The sequence below is a fragment of the Anthonomus grandis genome, chromosome 5, assembly GCF_022605725.1.
Source record: "Anthonomus grandis grandis chromosome 5, icAntGran1.3, whole genome shotgun sequence".
In the NCBI taxonomy this organism is placed as follows: domain Eukaryota; kingdom Metazoa; phylum Arthropoda; class Insecta; order Coleoptera; family Curculionidae; genus Anthonomus; species Anthonomus grandis.
Genome location: NC_065550.1, coordinates 32,612,309 through 32,629,248, shown reverse-complemented (window position 1 = coordinate 32,629,248; position 16,940 = coordinate 32,612,309). Strand labels below are relative to the sequence as shown.

General features: G+C 30.8%; 1 protein-coding gene across 6 annotated transcripts in view; it reads left to right on the top strand.

Moving 5' to 3' along the window:
- Positions 1–16,940, top strand: part of LOC126736660 (protein doublesex-like) — a 153,094-nt gene that overhangs the window by 11,631 nt on the left and 124,523 nt on the right. For 5 of the 6 annotated variants that reach the window (XR_007660721.1, XR_007660722.1, XR_007660723.1 and 2 more), the window contains exon 2: positions 1,748–1,783. The exons of the other annotated variant lie outside the window; for it this stretch is intronic. Coding sequence is in view for 2 of the 5 variants with exons in the window: in XM_050441131.1 (XP_050297088.1) it covers positions 1,748–1,783 (36 nt within the window). In the remaining 3 variants the exon portion in view is untranslated. The remainder of the gene's footprint in view (positions 1–1,747; positions 1,784–16,940) is intronic. 6 annotated transcript variants of the gene reach the window in all.

The following is a 16,940-nucleotide window of genomic DNA, read 5'->3' as shown; positions in this document are numbered from 1 at the left end:
GAACGTTCAAATTGAAAATTATTGTCAAAGGTTATCATCAAACACAGGCGTATATATCATCTGCCGCAACCGAACGTGCAAATGTGGGCTCGCGTTACCGATTCTAATACGACCAATTTGTCATTAACTGAGATAACAATTAACCAATACACGTAACTTAATATCCTTGAAATGGTACCACATTAAAACCCCTAGCTTTTGTCACGGATCGATCCAGGAAATAGGCAGATCAGAAAATCTTAAACAAAATCAATCATAGCGGCTCATTTACTTGAAATCAGTTTAACCTGTAAAAGTTAATTAATTAGAAATCCTTATCAAATATTCCAGAAACTAGAATTAATCATAGGTTCGAATCATTGTGAATATTTTCGTCAATTTTGAGGTAATGACGCCTGATATTATTGATATTATTACACCAGAAATAGTTAATCAATCACAGTTAATGAGAGATTTTATAGAATTATTTGATGAATATTTATAATTCTCTTTTGGCTCAACTGAATTACTGAATCTTCATTAATTACGAGATACTGGGTTCCTCGAATCACTATAATGATTTATTGAGTTTAATTAATTAATTCAGAATCAACATTTAAAAAAACAAAACGAGCTTTTTATTTGTCTATTTTATTTAAATTATAATATATCTTAAAGGCTTGTTAGCTGTCAATTTAACGTCACTTTTCTTAATTAACAGCTGTTAGATATTAATGACGTTTGTTTAATATTGTTATTGAGCTATACGAGTCACTTTAATCTAAATCATCTTTTAATTAATATAATATGACCAAGCAAAAAAAACGAGTTTTTTGATCCACAATTACTGTATTTTATGAACAGATGTCAAATTAACGTCACCTCTATTTGAAGTTTTTGACATCTATGAGAAATGATTTAGTACGTCAAGGCGCTCGTTGTCAATCGTCAATTACCTGTCAAATATAAGTGATGTTTATTTGACAGCTGTCACTTATGGAAATTCTTAAAATTCCTAATGAATTATTATCGATAATTTGAGTAAGTTTCTTAAATCACTTTTGTACGTGAATTGTTTTAATACTGAGTTAATACTATCAAAACTTTAATTTTAACATTGAATCCCCTGGAAAAAGTTTTACTATGTTTGACATTTGACATTAGTGTACCCTCCCCCTTTGTACTAATCACCATTTTTTAAAATTTACCCAAAAAAACATATTAATCTTTTGATCACGGGTGATTTAACTAGTCTGAAACACGAGTAGTAGAACTATCACCTAGAAAACGATATTCCCAATAAAAACGTTTAAATCAAATCTGATCTGCATAAAATGTTAATTTTCAGAGGTCCGATGTAAGCATTAGTTAACCTTATTACTATTTCCTTATTAAATTAAACATTTAATAAAGAAATTAAAATACCAAATGCATATACCAGTCCAAGGGAATATTAACATATGATCATTGAACGACGATTGAAATACGGCGGCACGTGTAAGGAAAACTGCAAATCTACGTAATCAATTTATTTATGTAAATGTTTTTTCACACTTTATCTGCATATAAACTGCTAGTAGTATTTACATTGACCATTTGTCCAATATTTGTACTTCAATGGCTTGTATTTGGCGAACATCTAACTGTTCACTTATTCGCATGTATTTGGGTTAAAGATAAAACTAAGGACGGAGATAATATTTGCTTTTTTAAATTTATTTATTTAATTTATTGTATTTTAAAGTATTGCATTTTTTCTGTTTTTTAGCTCGTCCAGATGAGCCACATAGTATATTAACTATAGGTATGTAGATTTTCTATTTATGGATACTCTGGTATATCATGTTTTTGGTTAATATTTAAGGTAAAGTGAGAGAATAATAAGAACATTTTTATTACCGCATGATATATGCATTTGAAATAGCTGCACAGTTAAAAATACCATGAAAAAAGAAAAATTAAATAATAATTTAAATATGTATAGTAAAATGAGTATAATATTCATTTAAGTTATGCATATATACTTTGGATTTCTTTTCTTTTTTTTATTCTCTTTATAAAAATTATTATTTCTTATAAGTTTGCTTTGGTTTTAAAAGCATTTTTTAGGTTAAATCTACAGCAAAATCCCTAGACACCATATCCAAGATTATAACTAAAGAATAAGACAGTACCAGTATGCTCACACATTTATTTACTTTAATAAATTATGAGAAATAACCATGTAAATTACTTTATATGGGGATTCCAATTATATTTACTTACCAGATATTTAAAAGTACATGCTTTTTGATACGATGTATCTATGTTTTTCTTTAACAAATAGTCTTCTATGAAAGTTTGAATGATGCAAACTGCAATTCGAAATGTCAGTAGCAGCCTTTAGAATTACATTGGGATTTCATGGAAAATTCTCTTAAAATCGAATTGGATTTTGATAAAAGTCTCCAAAGATGTTGTAAAAGGTTCAATTTTAAAAAAATATGCATACCTACCATCTTTGTAATTTTGGTATGCCTAAAAATGCGTGTAATAATAGCCTAACTTTGACGTTTTTTTAGCTATGTTATTGGAGGAATTTATATCCAAGGGACAACTTTCTCAATTTTATGAATGATCCATTTTTGGACAAAATCAATATTGATTATAAGGAGTACAATCAAGCATACCTTTCAAGTATAATAAAAATGCTAAAAAATCGTTATTTAACCCCCAAAAACAATATTGCTTTAGAATTTAATCTAAAATCTAAACTTTCACTACACCCCCATCTAAAATATTCCTTAACTTATATACTGCTCCATAAGTTTTAAATAACCAGATATTACCTTCTTTCAGACCAGTAATTGTAGACTGTCTGACTTATGGTGTATTTTTAGCACTTAAGCCGGAACGTTAGAGCTTAAAACAGTAGAAGCAGCATTCGGTCAAAACTAGTATAATATGTTTTTTTAGTCAAATTATTTTTTTTTTATTATTACCTTTAATCCTGTAATCTCTTTTTTACTTGACTGTTTTGCAGGAGTTTTTTTCTTTAGTTTTTTTACATAGTATTTTGCCAATAAAAACGTCATTTTTGTTACGATATTATCGCCATGCCAGTTATAGGACAACAACCAGCATTTGCTTTTTTAAAAAAACAAATTTATTGAGAACAGGGACTAACTAACTTACAACTAACTTGATTGATAGATAATGAGTACATCTATTACTATAATAATTATTGTTGCTCTTGTCTATTATATTATATTTATGGGTCCTAAAATTGATGACAATACAAACTAAGCTTTTTCTAAATAAAGTATGCAGGGTCGGCATAAGGTCGCGGGTTCGTACCCGTAACTCCTCCCTCCTAAGAAATGAGCCCAGGGGTGAATTATATGACAATATGGCTCGGATTCTGTAGTGTTTCTTCGTCGTCACTGGTCGTGGTGGTGGTTTGGTTGGGATGTTTTCTTTTGGTCTGAATTAATTTTCTTGTCTTTCTTAGCAACAGGAAGGCGGCTACAGTGGTCATCAGGATATACAGGATGATGGTCCATACGCTAACATTTGTTATATGGACAGGTCCTTGGCTGTTTTCTTCCATTTTCTTGGCTTGGATGTCCATCATGGTTTGAATGTTCTTAAGTTCATCGAAGTTTAAGCTATTGAGTTCAAAGGGCTGTAAATCAATAGCATTAGGGCGAACATTTAAGTCTAAGGTCAGCTTGGGTAATTCAATGTTGTGAAAATGGGTGTTTGTATCGTGGAAACTTCTAATCTGGAAGTCTTGAATTTGTATGGTGCAGCTAGGGTTTAACTCAAGGACAAGAGTGATATGGATTGGGATATTTTGTTTATTATGGCCACATTGTTGGACAGCTACGGTTTTTTGGGGTGAAAGAATTATCCATTTTTCTAGTTCCAGGTTATGGATTTTCAAAGACTTGACCTCGGTTTGAATGGCTCGACAATTTGAGGGATGTTTTGAATACAACATCATTTGTACTTCACATGGCGGATCCTCGGATACGCTCAGAGGACTGTTTTCTTTGCAGAGGTAGATTTCTGTAGCTACCTCTTGACATTTGGCATTAAACAGTACATATGAGTGTTCATTTAGGATAAGGTATTGACTTTGAGGGATAATTATTTGGTAAATGGAATTTAAGGGTACGGGCAAAGGGTAGAGGTGATATAGTACATAATTTTCAAGTTCAACTATAGGTACCTCTATTATAAAGAATATTTTGTTTTCCTTTGTATAACCCTTAATTTCGACAATTTTTTCGAATAGTAAAATGTTCTCTAAAGTTGCCGCAAATGGTAACTTAGTTTTACTTAAGTTAGGGCCAATTAATTTCATTTCATTTAGAAGTTCTTTTGGGTCGATTATTGAGCTGTGAAATATATTTAATTTCGAGAATGTAATCGCTATTTCGATGTTATCCAAGATATCGTATATATTTTGATCACTTGAGAGACAAATATTTCACTTAAAAAGAAAGAGTATGTATTTGTATTATTCAAATTCATTTGTTTAACCACCAATTCTAGTTTTGTTACACGATTTTCTAAAATACGTTGATTATGTGACAAATTTTTGCTTATGCTTTCGAAATGTTCGACAGATTTTTTAGATACGGTTATTTGCTCTTTTATAAACGTTTTTTGCGAATTTTGGTTATTAGAGATTTCGAAAATAGCTTTGTCATATTTTTCAGCATCTTCTTGCGCGAGATTACCAGTTATGGATTAAGTGCAAGATTATGGATAAGTGTTAAATAAGGGATTTAGTTGTTCAATTTGTAAGTTTACTTTAGCACTTAACGAATTGACAAGATTATAGGAGTTTAAAAAGGAGTTATTGTCAAAGAATTTATGAATTGATTCTATTAGTTTTATAAAAGTCTGTTCTAGCTATTTGGTTTCTTGGATTATGTCACTTACGTCAAAAATTTGTACAAAAGACCAATAGTTTGCTGTGTTTTGGGCGTTGCCGAGTTTAAGTGGTAGTAGTCCAGGGTTCTGGTTGAGGTTATGAAATTGAGGAAGGGCTAGTTCGTGAGTGTGAGGATTCTGTAATAACAGAGAGTTTTCTTAATTCTTTAACGTGAAATGTTGTTACGTTTTTAGATTGTTTATTTTTTACTTTAATTTGATTATGTTGTAGTAGTTGTAGTATTTCGTAGGGGCTTTTAAACTTATTGTTTTTTTTGTTTCTAGCGTTGTTAACTATATAAATAGTTTGACCTATTTTAAATTGTATTTGTTCTGGTCCGGCAGTGTTATGCTTTTCTACGATTTTTCTTTTTGTTTCATCGATATTTTCTGTCACTTTTTGGTAAATGTGTTTGACTTTTTCCTTGTGATTGTTAACGTAATCATTATAGAATGTGGGTTCTATAATACTGATCACCCATTTAAAAGTAATTTAAAAATGGAAAATTGTCCCAAAAACTTATCAATTTTTGCTCAAGATAACCCGTTAATTGCAGAAAATTGTAAAAAATTACGTTCTTCGTGTATAATGAGCATAACGTACATAAATAAAATAAATTAAACTTAAGGTTATTTAGGCCAAAATTGACCAGTAAAATGCAGTAGATCCCTAAAAAATTGGTAAAAATTGACATTTCAAACTCACGAGTCCTTGAGAAAAATCATAAATAAAGACGAGTTAGGTCGAAATTCACATTTAACAGAGTTTTAAATGGTATTTATCTAATCTCACTTTTAGCCCTATATTTCAAGTTGGTACAACCTGCATTTTTATTACTGTTTCTAATTACTTTAATTAATTAACTCTAACAAATAAAGGCGCAACCGTATTTCATGCTCAAATATTCCGATAATAATGTGGGCAATGAATGGCGAAACAGGTACTCGCGACTATTATAATGAAGAAAGGTCAATAATCTCACCGTACAAAAAAAAGGAGATTTCTACTCTTCCACTTCTGATAATCACCCGAAGAAATAGTGCGGTTAATATTAATAATCGTGGTACCCTCTTCACTCTTTAATAAAACAAAAGGACGACGCGTACATATTGGAAACCGTATAATCATAACTTGGGGGTAATTTATGTGCATCCTAAGATAAGTCTCCGTTAACCACAAAATGGCATGTCTTCAATTTAAAATCCATCAAGTGTTCCGCAGGATTGATTTACCACAAATAGCGGGTTAAGAAGACCTGGCTGGATTTTTTTCTCGATTTATTTGAATTGGTTTACTTTACTGACTTAAAAGGGTTAAAATTAAGAAAATGCGACCAAATTCTACTAGAATTAAATTTTAAGTGGTGTTAATACAGTTTTAGGTACAAACACGTGCATAAACATGGAAAATTGTTAAGTAGTTATTAAAATTTGGGGTCATATTGATTATCTGGTGATGTCAATATTGAAAATTGATATGTATGGTATTCCTCTGTTATATGAATAAATTGACCTGACATGTTGTACTTTTAAATGACTTACATCAATTTTAGACTGATATGTAGTGAGAAGTTATAGTAAATTTCGAAGAGTCTTATTTTTACCTATTTTTAAAAGTTATATTAAGCAAAAAAATTGTATATCGGTTCAGAAATATTTGAATATATTTTTTCTAGTTTTCTGGGCCCTGCAGAAGGTCCAGCCTTATTTGCAGAGCTATCTAACATGAGATGATTGGTAATTTTTTCTTTGTACGTCAAAAAATGCCCCCTGATGCAAACAAACACATCTGTAACTTGTTAAATGTGAATAAAACAAACATAATATTAAATTCCTCAACGCATATCACGCGGACATTTTGTCTCATATTTATAGTTAAAGTTCAACCAAAAAGATACATCTGGTGTAAACCAAATATTAACTTTTATTTAACTATCGTGTGTTAATTTGCCTGAAATACAAGGATCGATGATTGAAAGGATAAAATTTAAATTTAAAAAAAAACTATGCATAGAAAAATTAATCAGTTTTATTTATTTATTTAAGTTTTCTTACTACTACTACTACTGCCTAAAGGAATCCATCACTATCTCATACCTTTATTGAGTGCCTACATTTGTTCAAATTTTAAACTAAATACGACATTATATTCGAAAAACAATGCAATATGTGCTACATATTGTTGTTGTCATTTGACATTTGTCATTTTGTCGTCGTGTAACTTTTTAGCTTTCTTACGTACCCAAGTCGTTAATTTAGTATTGTATCGTTACTGTAGTTGTTATTGTTATTGTTAATACTGTTGTCATTGTTGCTGTTAATTGAGTTTTTATATTGTTTTTGTGACTTTCCTTATTTTCGTATCATTATCGCCGCAATGGTTGCATACACTACCGAAGAATACGCCGATATTGTCTTTGCTTATGGAAGAGTCAATGGTAATACGCGAGAAGCACAAAGAATTTATGAGGAGCAATACCCCAATAGGCGTGTGCCCCACCACAACACTTTTGCTAACACTTTTCGTCGATTAAGGGAAACAGGCAATCTAAATTTTCAAGAACCAAGGATCAATCGGAGGCAGTATGATGTTGCTGTAGATGAAAACGTAATTCGCGCATTCGATGAGGATCCCACCACTAGTACAAGGAAAGTAGCTATAGATCTGAACATTTCTACATGAAAAGCGTGGTCAGTTGTCAAGGCAGAAGGAAGGCATCCTTTCCATTACACCCCAATGCAAGGTAATTTCATACTACATCAACAACTTAATTCCGCAATTTTTACTGGGATCGTGATACTCTATTGTAGGTCTTCTACAAGCCGACTATGAACGACGGGTACAATTTTGCCGCTTTTTGCTTCACGCAGACGTTGAAAATGGACACTTTTTAAAAAGCATCTCTTATGGACAGATGAATCAACATTTACACGTGCGGGGATATTTAACCAACATAATTTACATTATTGGGAAAACAAAAACGTAAATCCGCATTTGACCAGAGCTAAGTCTTTCCAAACAAGATTCAGTGTTAATGTTTGGGCAGGTGTGATTGGGAGACACCTCATCGGTCCACACTACTTGCCAAGAAACCTCAACGGGGACAATTACTTACATTTTTTACAAAATGATCTCCCACAATTACTGGCTGATATACCCATATTTAATGAAGACGGGCCGAATCGTCTTTCAGAATGACGGGTGTCCTGCACACTATCGGGTCGCCGTTAGAGAATTTCTGGACAATACTTTTCCCAATTCGTGGATCGGAAGAGCAGGTCCCATCGCATGGCCTCCACGGTCCTCTGATTTAACCCCTCTCGATTTTTACGTATGGGACGTGCGAAAGAACTCGTGTACGAGGTGGAAATTAACAATCTAGACCACTTAATTCAAAGAATCAATGCCGGTTTTCTAACCGTCAGAGAAGAGATGCGACTTCGCCTTACGGCAGTAGAAATGCGAAGGCGATGTAGGGCATGTATAAGAAGACCAGGGGAGCGCAGTTTCAACAAAATATATATAAAACAAATATATATACAAATATATAACAAAATATAATTTTGAAATAAATACATAAAATTAAATTTTTTTTTTTTTTTACTTTACTTTCCTTTAAGTCATGAATTGTGGCAAGTGACTAACTTGCCACAATTCTTTGTGGCTTTGTGTTACACATCGTATATCATTGAAAAGAGTATTAACTGGAGATGTTTTTAAAACTACCTGAACATCTTGATAGAGTTTAGTTTTTTTTTTGCGTCAAGTTAAAGTTACCTTTCATAACTTTTTTTGCTACTTATATTAACTTTTTGAGCTCAAAACGAATTATTTCGGTATTATTTGTACTTGATATTGATTTTTTTAGATTCAGGATACATTACAGACTAAATACAAATGTAAAAAAGACGTGAAAAATATGCTGAAAAAATTTAAAGATGTCAAAAGGCATAATTTTTGGAAAATTTTGAAAATAACACAAAATTAATGATATAAAAAAACCTAAGACTTTTAGAACACAAGTTTATTAAGAAAATATCTTCTATCTGAGCCTATCTATATGCCCACCAAGTTGGGCTAACCCTCCGCCAAATACCCTGTATAATAAACGATAATAACTTATCAAATGTTGCTTGGGAAGAGTCTAATTCCAGGCAGTTGAGCCATAACCTATTTCTTTTTGTCTTAATCGGAGTAATTTTTCTAATTTATTTTTTATAATTTTTTAGGCAGTCAAGTTACACTTTTTATCTTATTTTGAAGAAATAAAGCGGTTTTATTTTTTTAAAAATTCCACACATTTAAGCTATATTGATGTGACTTTTGTTTCAGTTCAGGCAAAATAAGAGTTTTATTATGCATGTAGGTAAACCGTTTAATCATGTAGGTAATCGCTTTTTTTCAGGCAAATTATAGACTTTTATTCCAGGCAATTGAGCCTGAGATAAGCAACTTCTTAAATTTAACTGGCTAGGTTAAACCATAGCTTTTATTCTATCAAAATTCTATCAAAAATTGAGTCATTAATTTTTATTTAATCTAGAATATTTAGCTGGTATTTGTTAGGAAATCAAGCCATTTTTCTCATAACTCAAAAATCCAAATGAAAATCTAAATTGATTAGACATAACTAGATTATTCTTTTCTTTCTTATAAAATCTAAAGACGCTCGATCAGATTACCACTTATTCCAACTGATCTAAAACACTCTTAAGGGGTTTTAATTTTTTTACAATTGATAAACTGAAGCAAAAAGTCTTAAACTTTAATGGATTTATCCAAAGTTGTAGTGTACTTTCTGACTTAACCTGGATCTAAAAATATTAAAAACATATTAAGCGCATAACATACTTTTCACTTCCAAACGCATCCACGTACAAAAGTTAATGACCGAAGCTATTACTGCACTCACAATAATAATTACAAAGGAAAACAGCAATGATTACATCGTAACGAAAACATTAATGAAAACCGCGATGCTTAACCGAGTATGAGAATGATTTGGTTTAATATTAATATTAAAGAAATTTGACGTTTCAATGCATAATAATTTCGTAATTTGTCTTAAGATATTGACCTTAGGTGGTCGCTTAGCAGGACCAGTTTGTCTTTTCTTTTTTTCTTGTTGCATCATATAACCCGTGAAATAATTTAGTATGGAGATATTTATCAGATTACTGCTTTGTTGTGTCTAGACTTGAGTAATTGGGCATATATGAATTATTAATTCGCTAATGGAAACAGAATAAAGTTTAAATGAAATTTAGAAAAATTTGGTTTAAACAAAAGGTACTTAAAATTAAACTTAATTACAAAAGTTCAGTATTTTTTTTTCATTAGCATCAGTTAACTAAAGCTATGCAAAGTATTTTTTTTATTGATATTCATACACAAAAATAGCATTTTTTCAAATACATAATAATTGTACTGTTTTTCACCAAAAAAAAATCAATCTCGTGCACGATTCTCCAACCACAACAATTACATCTAAAAAAGTTGATTTTGCCAATCTAAAACAGCATATTGTTCGTCCAACAATTTTTATACTATCGGAACAAATCAAAATAAAAAAAAGAGAAAAGAAATAATTACGAAGCAATAATTACAATAATAAGAAGAAAGTAGGATACAAAGTTACATATTTTTTATTATGTTTCGCATTAATTCGTATTTTTAGTGCCCTGAAGAAGCCAATATATCTAGCGAAACGTCGGCTAATTTAACACTTTTACTGAGTGTACATAAGATTTCTTAATGTACAAACAAAAGAGGCATGACATTTTAAATAATAAATTATTTAAAAAAAAGAACTAACGTAAAAACATCATAATCTAGTTCACCATCTGTTCTAACCACAATAATTACATCTGATTGTAAAAATGGTACATCGCATGATACAACCTAAAACAATATTTTTTTTTTTAGAAATAAATAAGCCGCACGCAATAGACGCTTTTAGGTAAATTACTTTGATAGAGTGCATACTTGGGGATAAATTTATTTACGTGATAACTCAATATTTGGGGCTCAATTCTGCCTAAAAAAAACGGTTAAAACGTTTTAAAAATTTCTAAGTCTATTTTGTTTTTATAGTACGTCATAGCTCTTAAAGGGATCTTAAATGAACGTTCAAATAAATCCTGTCATTAGCAAAAATTTAAGCTTTAGATAATAAAATAAACTAAATTAATAATTCAAATTTCCCGCCAAATAACTGTCTCTAATATTTCGAATTGTAGTGTCAAACTTTCGTAGGAGACTTTGTATTTAGTCGGTTTGCGTCTTTTACAATGAGTGGAACAAAGATGGGTATATGACGAGCTCATTATTTGATTATAAAGCGACATAAATTGGCATGTACATCTCAGATATCCAACTTAAGTTAAAATGTAACAAAAATTGAAATTTCTTCCCAAATGTGGCTTCAAATGTGTACTGAAAATTTGATAAACGTCAAAGTTACGGTACTTTTACACGCTTTTTTAGACATACAAAAAATACAAAAGGCGTATTTATGCATATTTTTGGAAAAGTTGAACCTTTTACATCATCTTTACATCGATTTTAAGTAAATTTTCCCTAAAATTCCAAAGTAGTTTCAAAGACTCTCGAATTCCAGTTTGCATGAATAAAATTTTCATAGAGGACTTTGCAGTTTATCAGTTTGTGCCTTTTATAATGAGTGGGTATTTGACGAGCTCAGAATTTTATTACAAAGCATCATAAATTGGCCATAGTCTTCAGATATCAAACTTACATCAAATGCCAAAGTCCACATGTATCGAAAGTTGAAATTTCCCACTAAATGTCAACTATGTATTGAAAACATGGTAAACCTCAAAGTTAGGCTACGTTTACATGCTTTTTTAGACATACCAAAAATACAAAAGGGGTATATATGCATATTTTTGGAAAGATTGAACCTTTTACAACATCTTTACATCCCTTTTCTCAAAATCAAAATCGATTGTAAGTAAATTTTCCTTGAAATTCCAAAGTAGTTTCAAAGACTTTCGAATTCCAGTTTGCATGAGTAAAACTTGCATAGCAGACTTTGCAGTAGGTCAATTGTGCCTTTTATAATGAGTGGAATAAAGATAAGTATTTAACTAGGTCATAATTTCATTATAAAGCGACATATGTTGGCATATAATTTCAGATATAAAACTTATGTCAAATTCCAAAATCCGCAATTAATAAAACCTCTAATTTCCCACCAGTCTGGCATGTGTATTGAAAATATGGTAAACGTCAAATTTAAGCTATTTTTACATGCTTTTTTAGACATACCAAAAATACAAAAGGGGTATATATGCATATTTTTGGAAAGGTTGAATTTTTAACATCTCTATATCAATTTTTTCAAAATGAAAATTGATTTTAAGTAAATTCTCCTTAAAATTCCAAAGTAGTTTCGAAGACTCGAATTCCAGTTTGCATGAGAAAAATGTTCATAGAAGACTTTGCGGTTGGTCAGTTTGTGTCTTTTGCAATAAACTAATGTGACAAAACAGCATAAATTGGCCATAAATCCACCTGTAACAAAAATCACGAAATAAAAAATAATGAAATCCTGAAGAGTTTGTATGTTGGAGAAAGTTAAGTTTTGTTTGTTGGAGCAGTCGGTAGGATGCCTAAAAACATGGTATTTAAGTAATGACAGCTTGCAATGCAAATAAAATATCTTGAAATGCCTGGAAAAAATAAGAAATTGTTCTTTCAGGTAGTTGAATAAAATCTGGAGTAAAAAAAGAATGAAATTCTAAGGGATTTGTATACGTTTGTTGGATTAATCTATAGAATATATTTATCCGAAATAAAGCAACCTTAAAAGCATAAAACTGCCTAAAATTCCTGAAAGAAATAAGATATTAACTCTTCCAGGCACTTGAATGGAATCTTGACTAAAAAACAATTAAATGCTGATGAATTTGTATAAATTTTGTTGGAGCAGTAGGTAGGATGCACGGAATTATGCAATTATAGCATTGACAGCTTGCAATAGTTACAAAATACCTTGAAATGCCTGGAAGAAACAAGAAACTATTCTTCCAGGTAGTTGAATAAAATCTGGAGTAAAAAAAGAATGAAATTCTAAGGGATTTGTATAAGTTTGTTGGATTAATCTGAAGAATACCCGGAAGTATCCGAAATAAAGCAATGACAACCTTCAAAGCATAAACTTGGCTTAAATTCCTGAAAGAAATAAGATATTAACTCTTTCAGGCACTTGAATGGAACTTTGATTAAAAAACAATTAAATCCTGATGAATTTGTATAAGTTTTGTTGCAGCAGTAGGTAGGATGCACGGCATTATGCAATTATAGCATTGATAGCTTGCAATACATACAAAATGCTTTAAAATGCCTGGAAGAAACAAGAAATTATTCTTTAAGGCAGTTGCATAAAATCCGGAGTAAAAAAAGAATGAAATTCTAAGGGATTTGTATACGCTTATTGGATTAATCTGTAGAATACTCGGAAGTATCCGAAATGAAGCAATGACAACCTTCAAAGCATAAAAATTGACTTGAAGTCCAGGAACAAATAAAATAATAACTCTTCCAGGCATTTGAGTAAATCGGGAAATAAAAAATAGCGAAATCCACATTTCTTGCTCAATATTATAATGATAATATCTGTATCAGCCATTTTCACATTTATTTTACAATTGAGAGCTAATTTGTTCAAATAATAGACCATTCTTGTGCCTCCCATGTAACTCGGATTTTAGCATTTTTATCATTTTCTACTTCGTATAAATAGCATTTCGCATCAACGGTCAATAATACTTTTTTTTGTTGTAGAATCGATGCGATGCAATAATTATTCCAGTAAACGAAAAGAAATTGAATTAGTAATTGTTTAAGGTAAACACGTTTGTTGGCGCAGTCGGTAGGATATCTGGAAATATCCGTAATAAAGCGATGATAGCCCTTAAAGCATAAAACTGGCTAAAATTCCTAAAAGAAATAAGATATTAACTCTTCCAGGCACTTGAATGGAATCCTGACTAAAAAACAATTAAATCCTGATGAATTTGTATAAGTTTTGTTGGAGCAGTTGGTAGGATGCATGGAATTATGCAATTATAGCAATAACAGCTTGCAATACATACAAAATGCCTTGAAATGCCTGGAAGAAATAAAAAAATATTCTTCCAGGTCGAGTAAAATCTGGAGTAAAAAAGAATGACAATCTAAGGGATTTGTATATGTTTATTGGAGCAGTTGGTGGGATGCTCGAGAATATGCGATTATAGCACTGAAAAAGTAATTCTTCCAGGCACTTAAGCAAAATTTATATATATTTAGAGTACAGCAACATAATGCATAAAAATTGGCTTAAAGTGCCTGGAAGAAATTAAATTATAATCTCTTTATCGTACATATCTCCAGAGAGATAATATTGACTTTTTCAATTTCAAATATAAATTAGCAGGTACAAGAACTCTGCAGAATAATTTCCAAATCCAGTAAAAAAGAACATTTGGTCTCGAAGAAACCTCGTTTCTTAAAAACCGAGAAGCGACCTTAAAAGTAAAGCTTTAAATTAAAAAAAAAAATACAAGTTTCTCTCCTCAATTAAGAGCTTCAAAACCTGGAAGAAAAATTTTAAAATTCCTGAAAAAAAACTACACAAATATTCCAGAAAAAAGTCACATTGCTCATCTTAATTTTTCATTATTAATAGCACTTCTGGCTAAAAAAAAAATTCGGCATGAAAGAGTATATAACCATAATTAATTTTTAAATTCTACTTCATTAATCTCTGTCATCTGGCAGCAGTTAATGCAGCAGTTTGAAGCCTGTAAAGATTGACTTACAAGATAATAACCTTACCGCTAAAATTAAAATCAACATTTTTGCAATATTCTTTTTTTTTTTAAATCATTCCTTTTATTAATAAAGAAAGCGACACTGTTAATGGGTTCGAATAGATAAAGCAAACACAAGTGGCAATATTTGCCATTTATCTTATAGATTTTAAGAGGTTTTCCTTATGTATATGGAAATGCATAGTAATGCAAATAATGACACTGTTGACAATTGCATAAAACAAATTTAGAAGTTGTAAATCAATAAACAAACTGAGAAACCGTAAAAGGCTCTTCGGTGGTGGTTTTACCGATTTCCTCGGGCCTTTTGGCAGTACTTGACCAGCTGACTTTAGTGGTATAGTAAGCAATTTTCCCTAATTTATGCTAATAGTTGAGAATTTTTATTGTTTTTTAGTTACTCATGAAATATAATTAAAGTGTCTTGGAATAACTTTTTTCATTGAGCAAAATATACAACTTAAAAGTATTTATACATGCAAAATTGGTCTGACGGTGTTCTTCTTAATTATATGAGCGCATCGTCAGATTTAGTTTAACAAACTGTGGGTTAATAGCAGTATTGGATTTAGGAGGATTTTAATATAATTCAGATAATCATTATAAACTCATAATTTAACTGATGATTAAATTTAAGCCCTAAGAGTAAAAATAAAATGAAAATATATACTAAGATTAAAATTGTATAAATAAATTTAAATCTAATTGTGTTATAATTTAATATTTTAACACAACAGGTTTATTCACATATTTCCGGGGTCCTACCGACTGCTCCAACAAAACTGCCTGAAATTAAATATAGAGCAACTGCCTAGAATAACAAAACCACTGAAATGCCTAATAAAGATGGAAATAAGAATGGAAAATTAAAAAAAAACTAGGGGTTTCTATTTATAAATACAGGTAACAGACCAGATTTATTTTATATGAGGCAATACTTGCCGCCCAAAATTTATATAATTGTTCTTATTGTTCCAGAAAAAAATAACTAAAATAACATTTAGAAACGGGTCATAACCTCGCTTAATATAATTAATAACTGTAAACCTGCAATGGCAAACTGAAAAAAAGGCCTAAAATCCCGATAAAGGTAACGAAAGAGAAGAAGTAGTAGTTGTAGTGATTTTTCATTTAATCGAAGTTCGTTTCGACTTGGTAAAGCCATTATTAAGGCTTAAAATTGAACGATGACGGAGATTACTTTCTCGTCATTTATTTAAAGTGGGTTATTTAAATCATGCAGTAGACGCGTTTAAGTAAAATTGAGGATAAGTTAAAAGTAACTAAAGTTCAGTTTTTCCTTTGGTTTTATGACATGAAAAGCTCGAATTATGGGAGGCAGTTGCCAACGAACCGTAAGTCCTAACAATTATTTAATTAACCATATATGGATAATTAACACCGGTCTAATGTTTTTTTTTAAGGGAATTAAGTCAATATTTCAATAGTATAAAAACTTGTTTTAGGCCTCCGTTGGCCTGTGCATGCACCCGTTTAAATACTTAATTGGGTTTTAAGGTAGTTACTTATTATGCCCCGTAAATAAAATGTCTAGTTTTCATTGGTTTAACCGACTGTGTCTCCATTATCGTTTTTAATAAGCCCTAAATAATACCTTGGAGGAGGTGGGGTCGATTCAATAAACCGCCTTTTAATAGGGTCCTTAAGATATATAAATTGCTATTTATTAAGTGACTTATAAGGGGAAAATTCGGGGAAATGTTTGCTAAGGATTTACGCGGAAATTGTACTATTAAAAAATAATATTAGAAGCGTTTTCATTGCAGTATATGAGCAAGATATGTATCTGAGGGATAAGTGGTATCCAAATATTTTAATAAAGCTCCCTGTATACTAATATTCAACCCTCTAGCTCCTCTTGTTTTTGAGATATGAGTCTCTAAAAAATGTTTAAAAAATTAATTTTTTTCTCAAATTCAGAGCGCATTTTCACTATTTTGAGACATTTCTCAAAAAAATGCTGAAATAGATATTCAACCAATTTAATTAAACAATCTGCAAACCAGTTTTCAACCCTCTAACCCTTTCAGTTTCTGAGATATTATTAGGGTGGTTTTCGAGATAGACATTCATGGGTCAAATAAGTCTAGTTGATGTTGGGTAACATATGGATAATCAAATCTAAAAATGATTGAATTGACGCACCTGCATCATCTGGAGGGAAGTATTTAAAATTT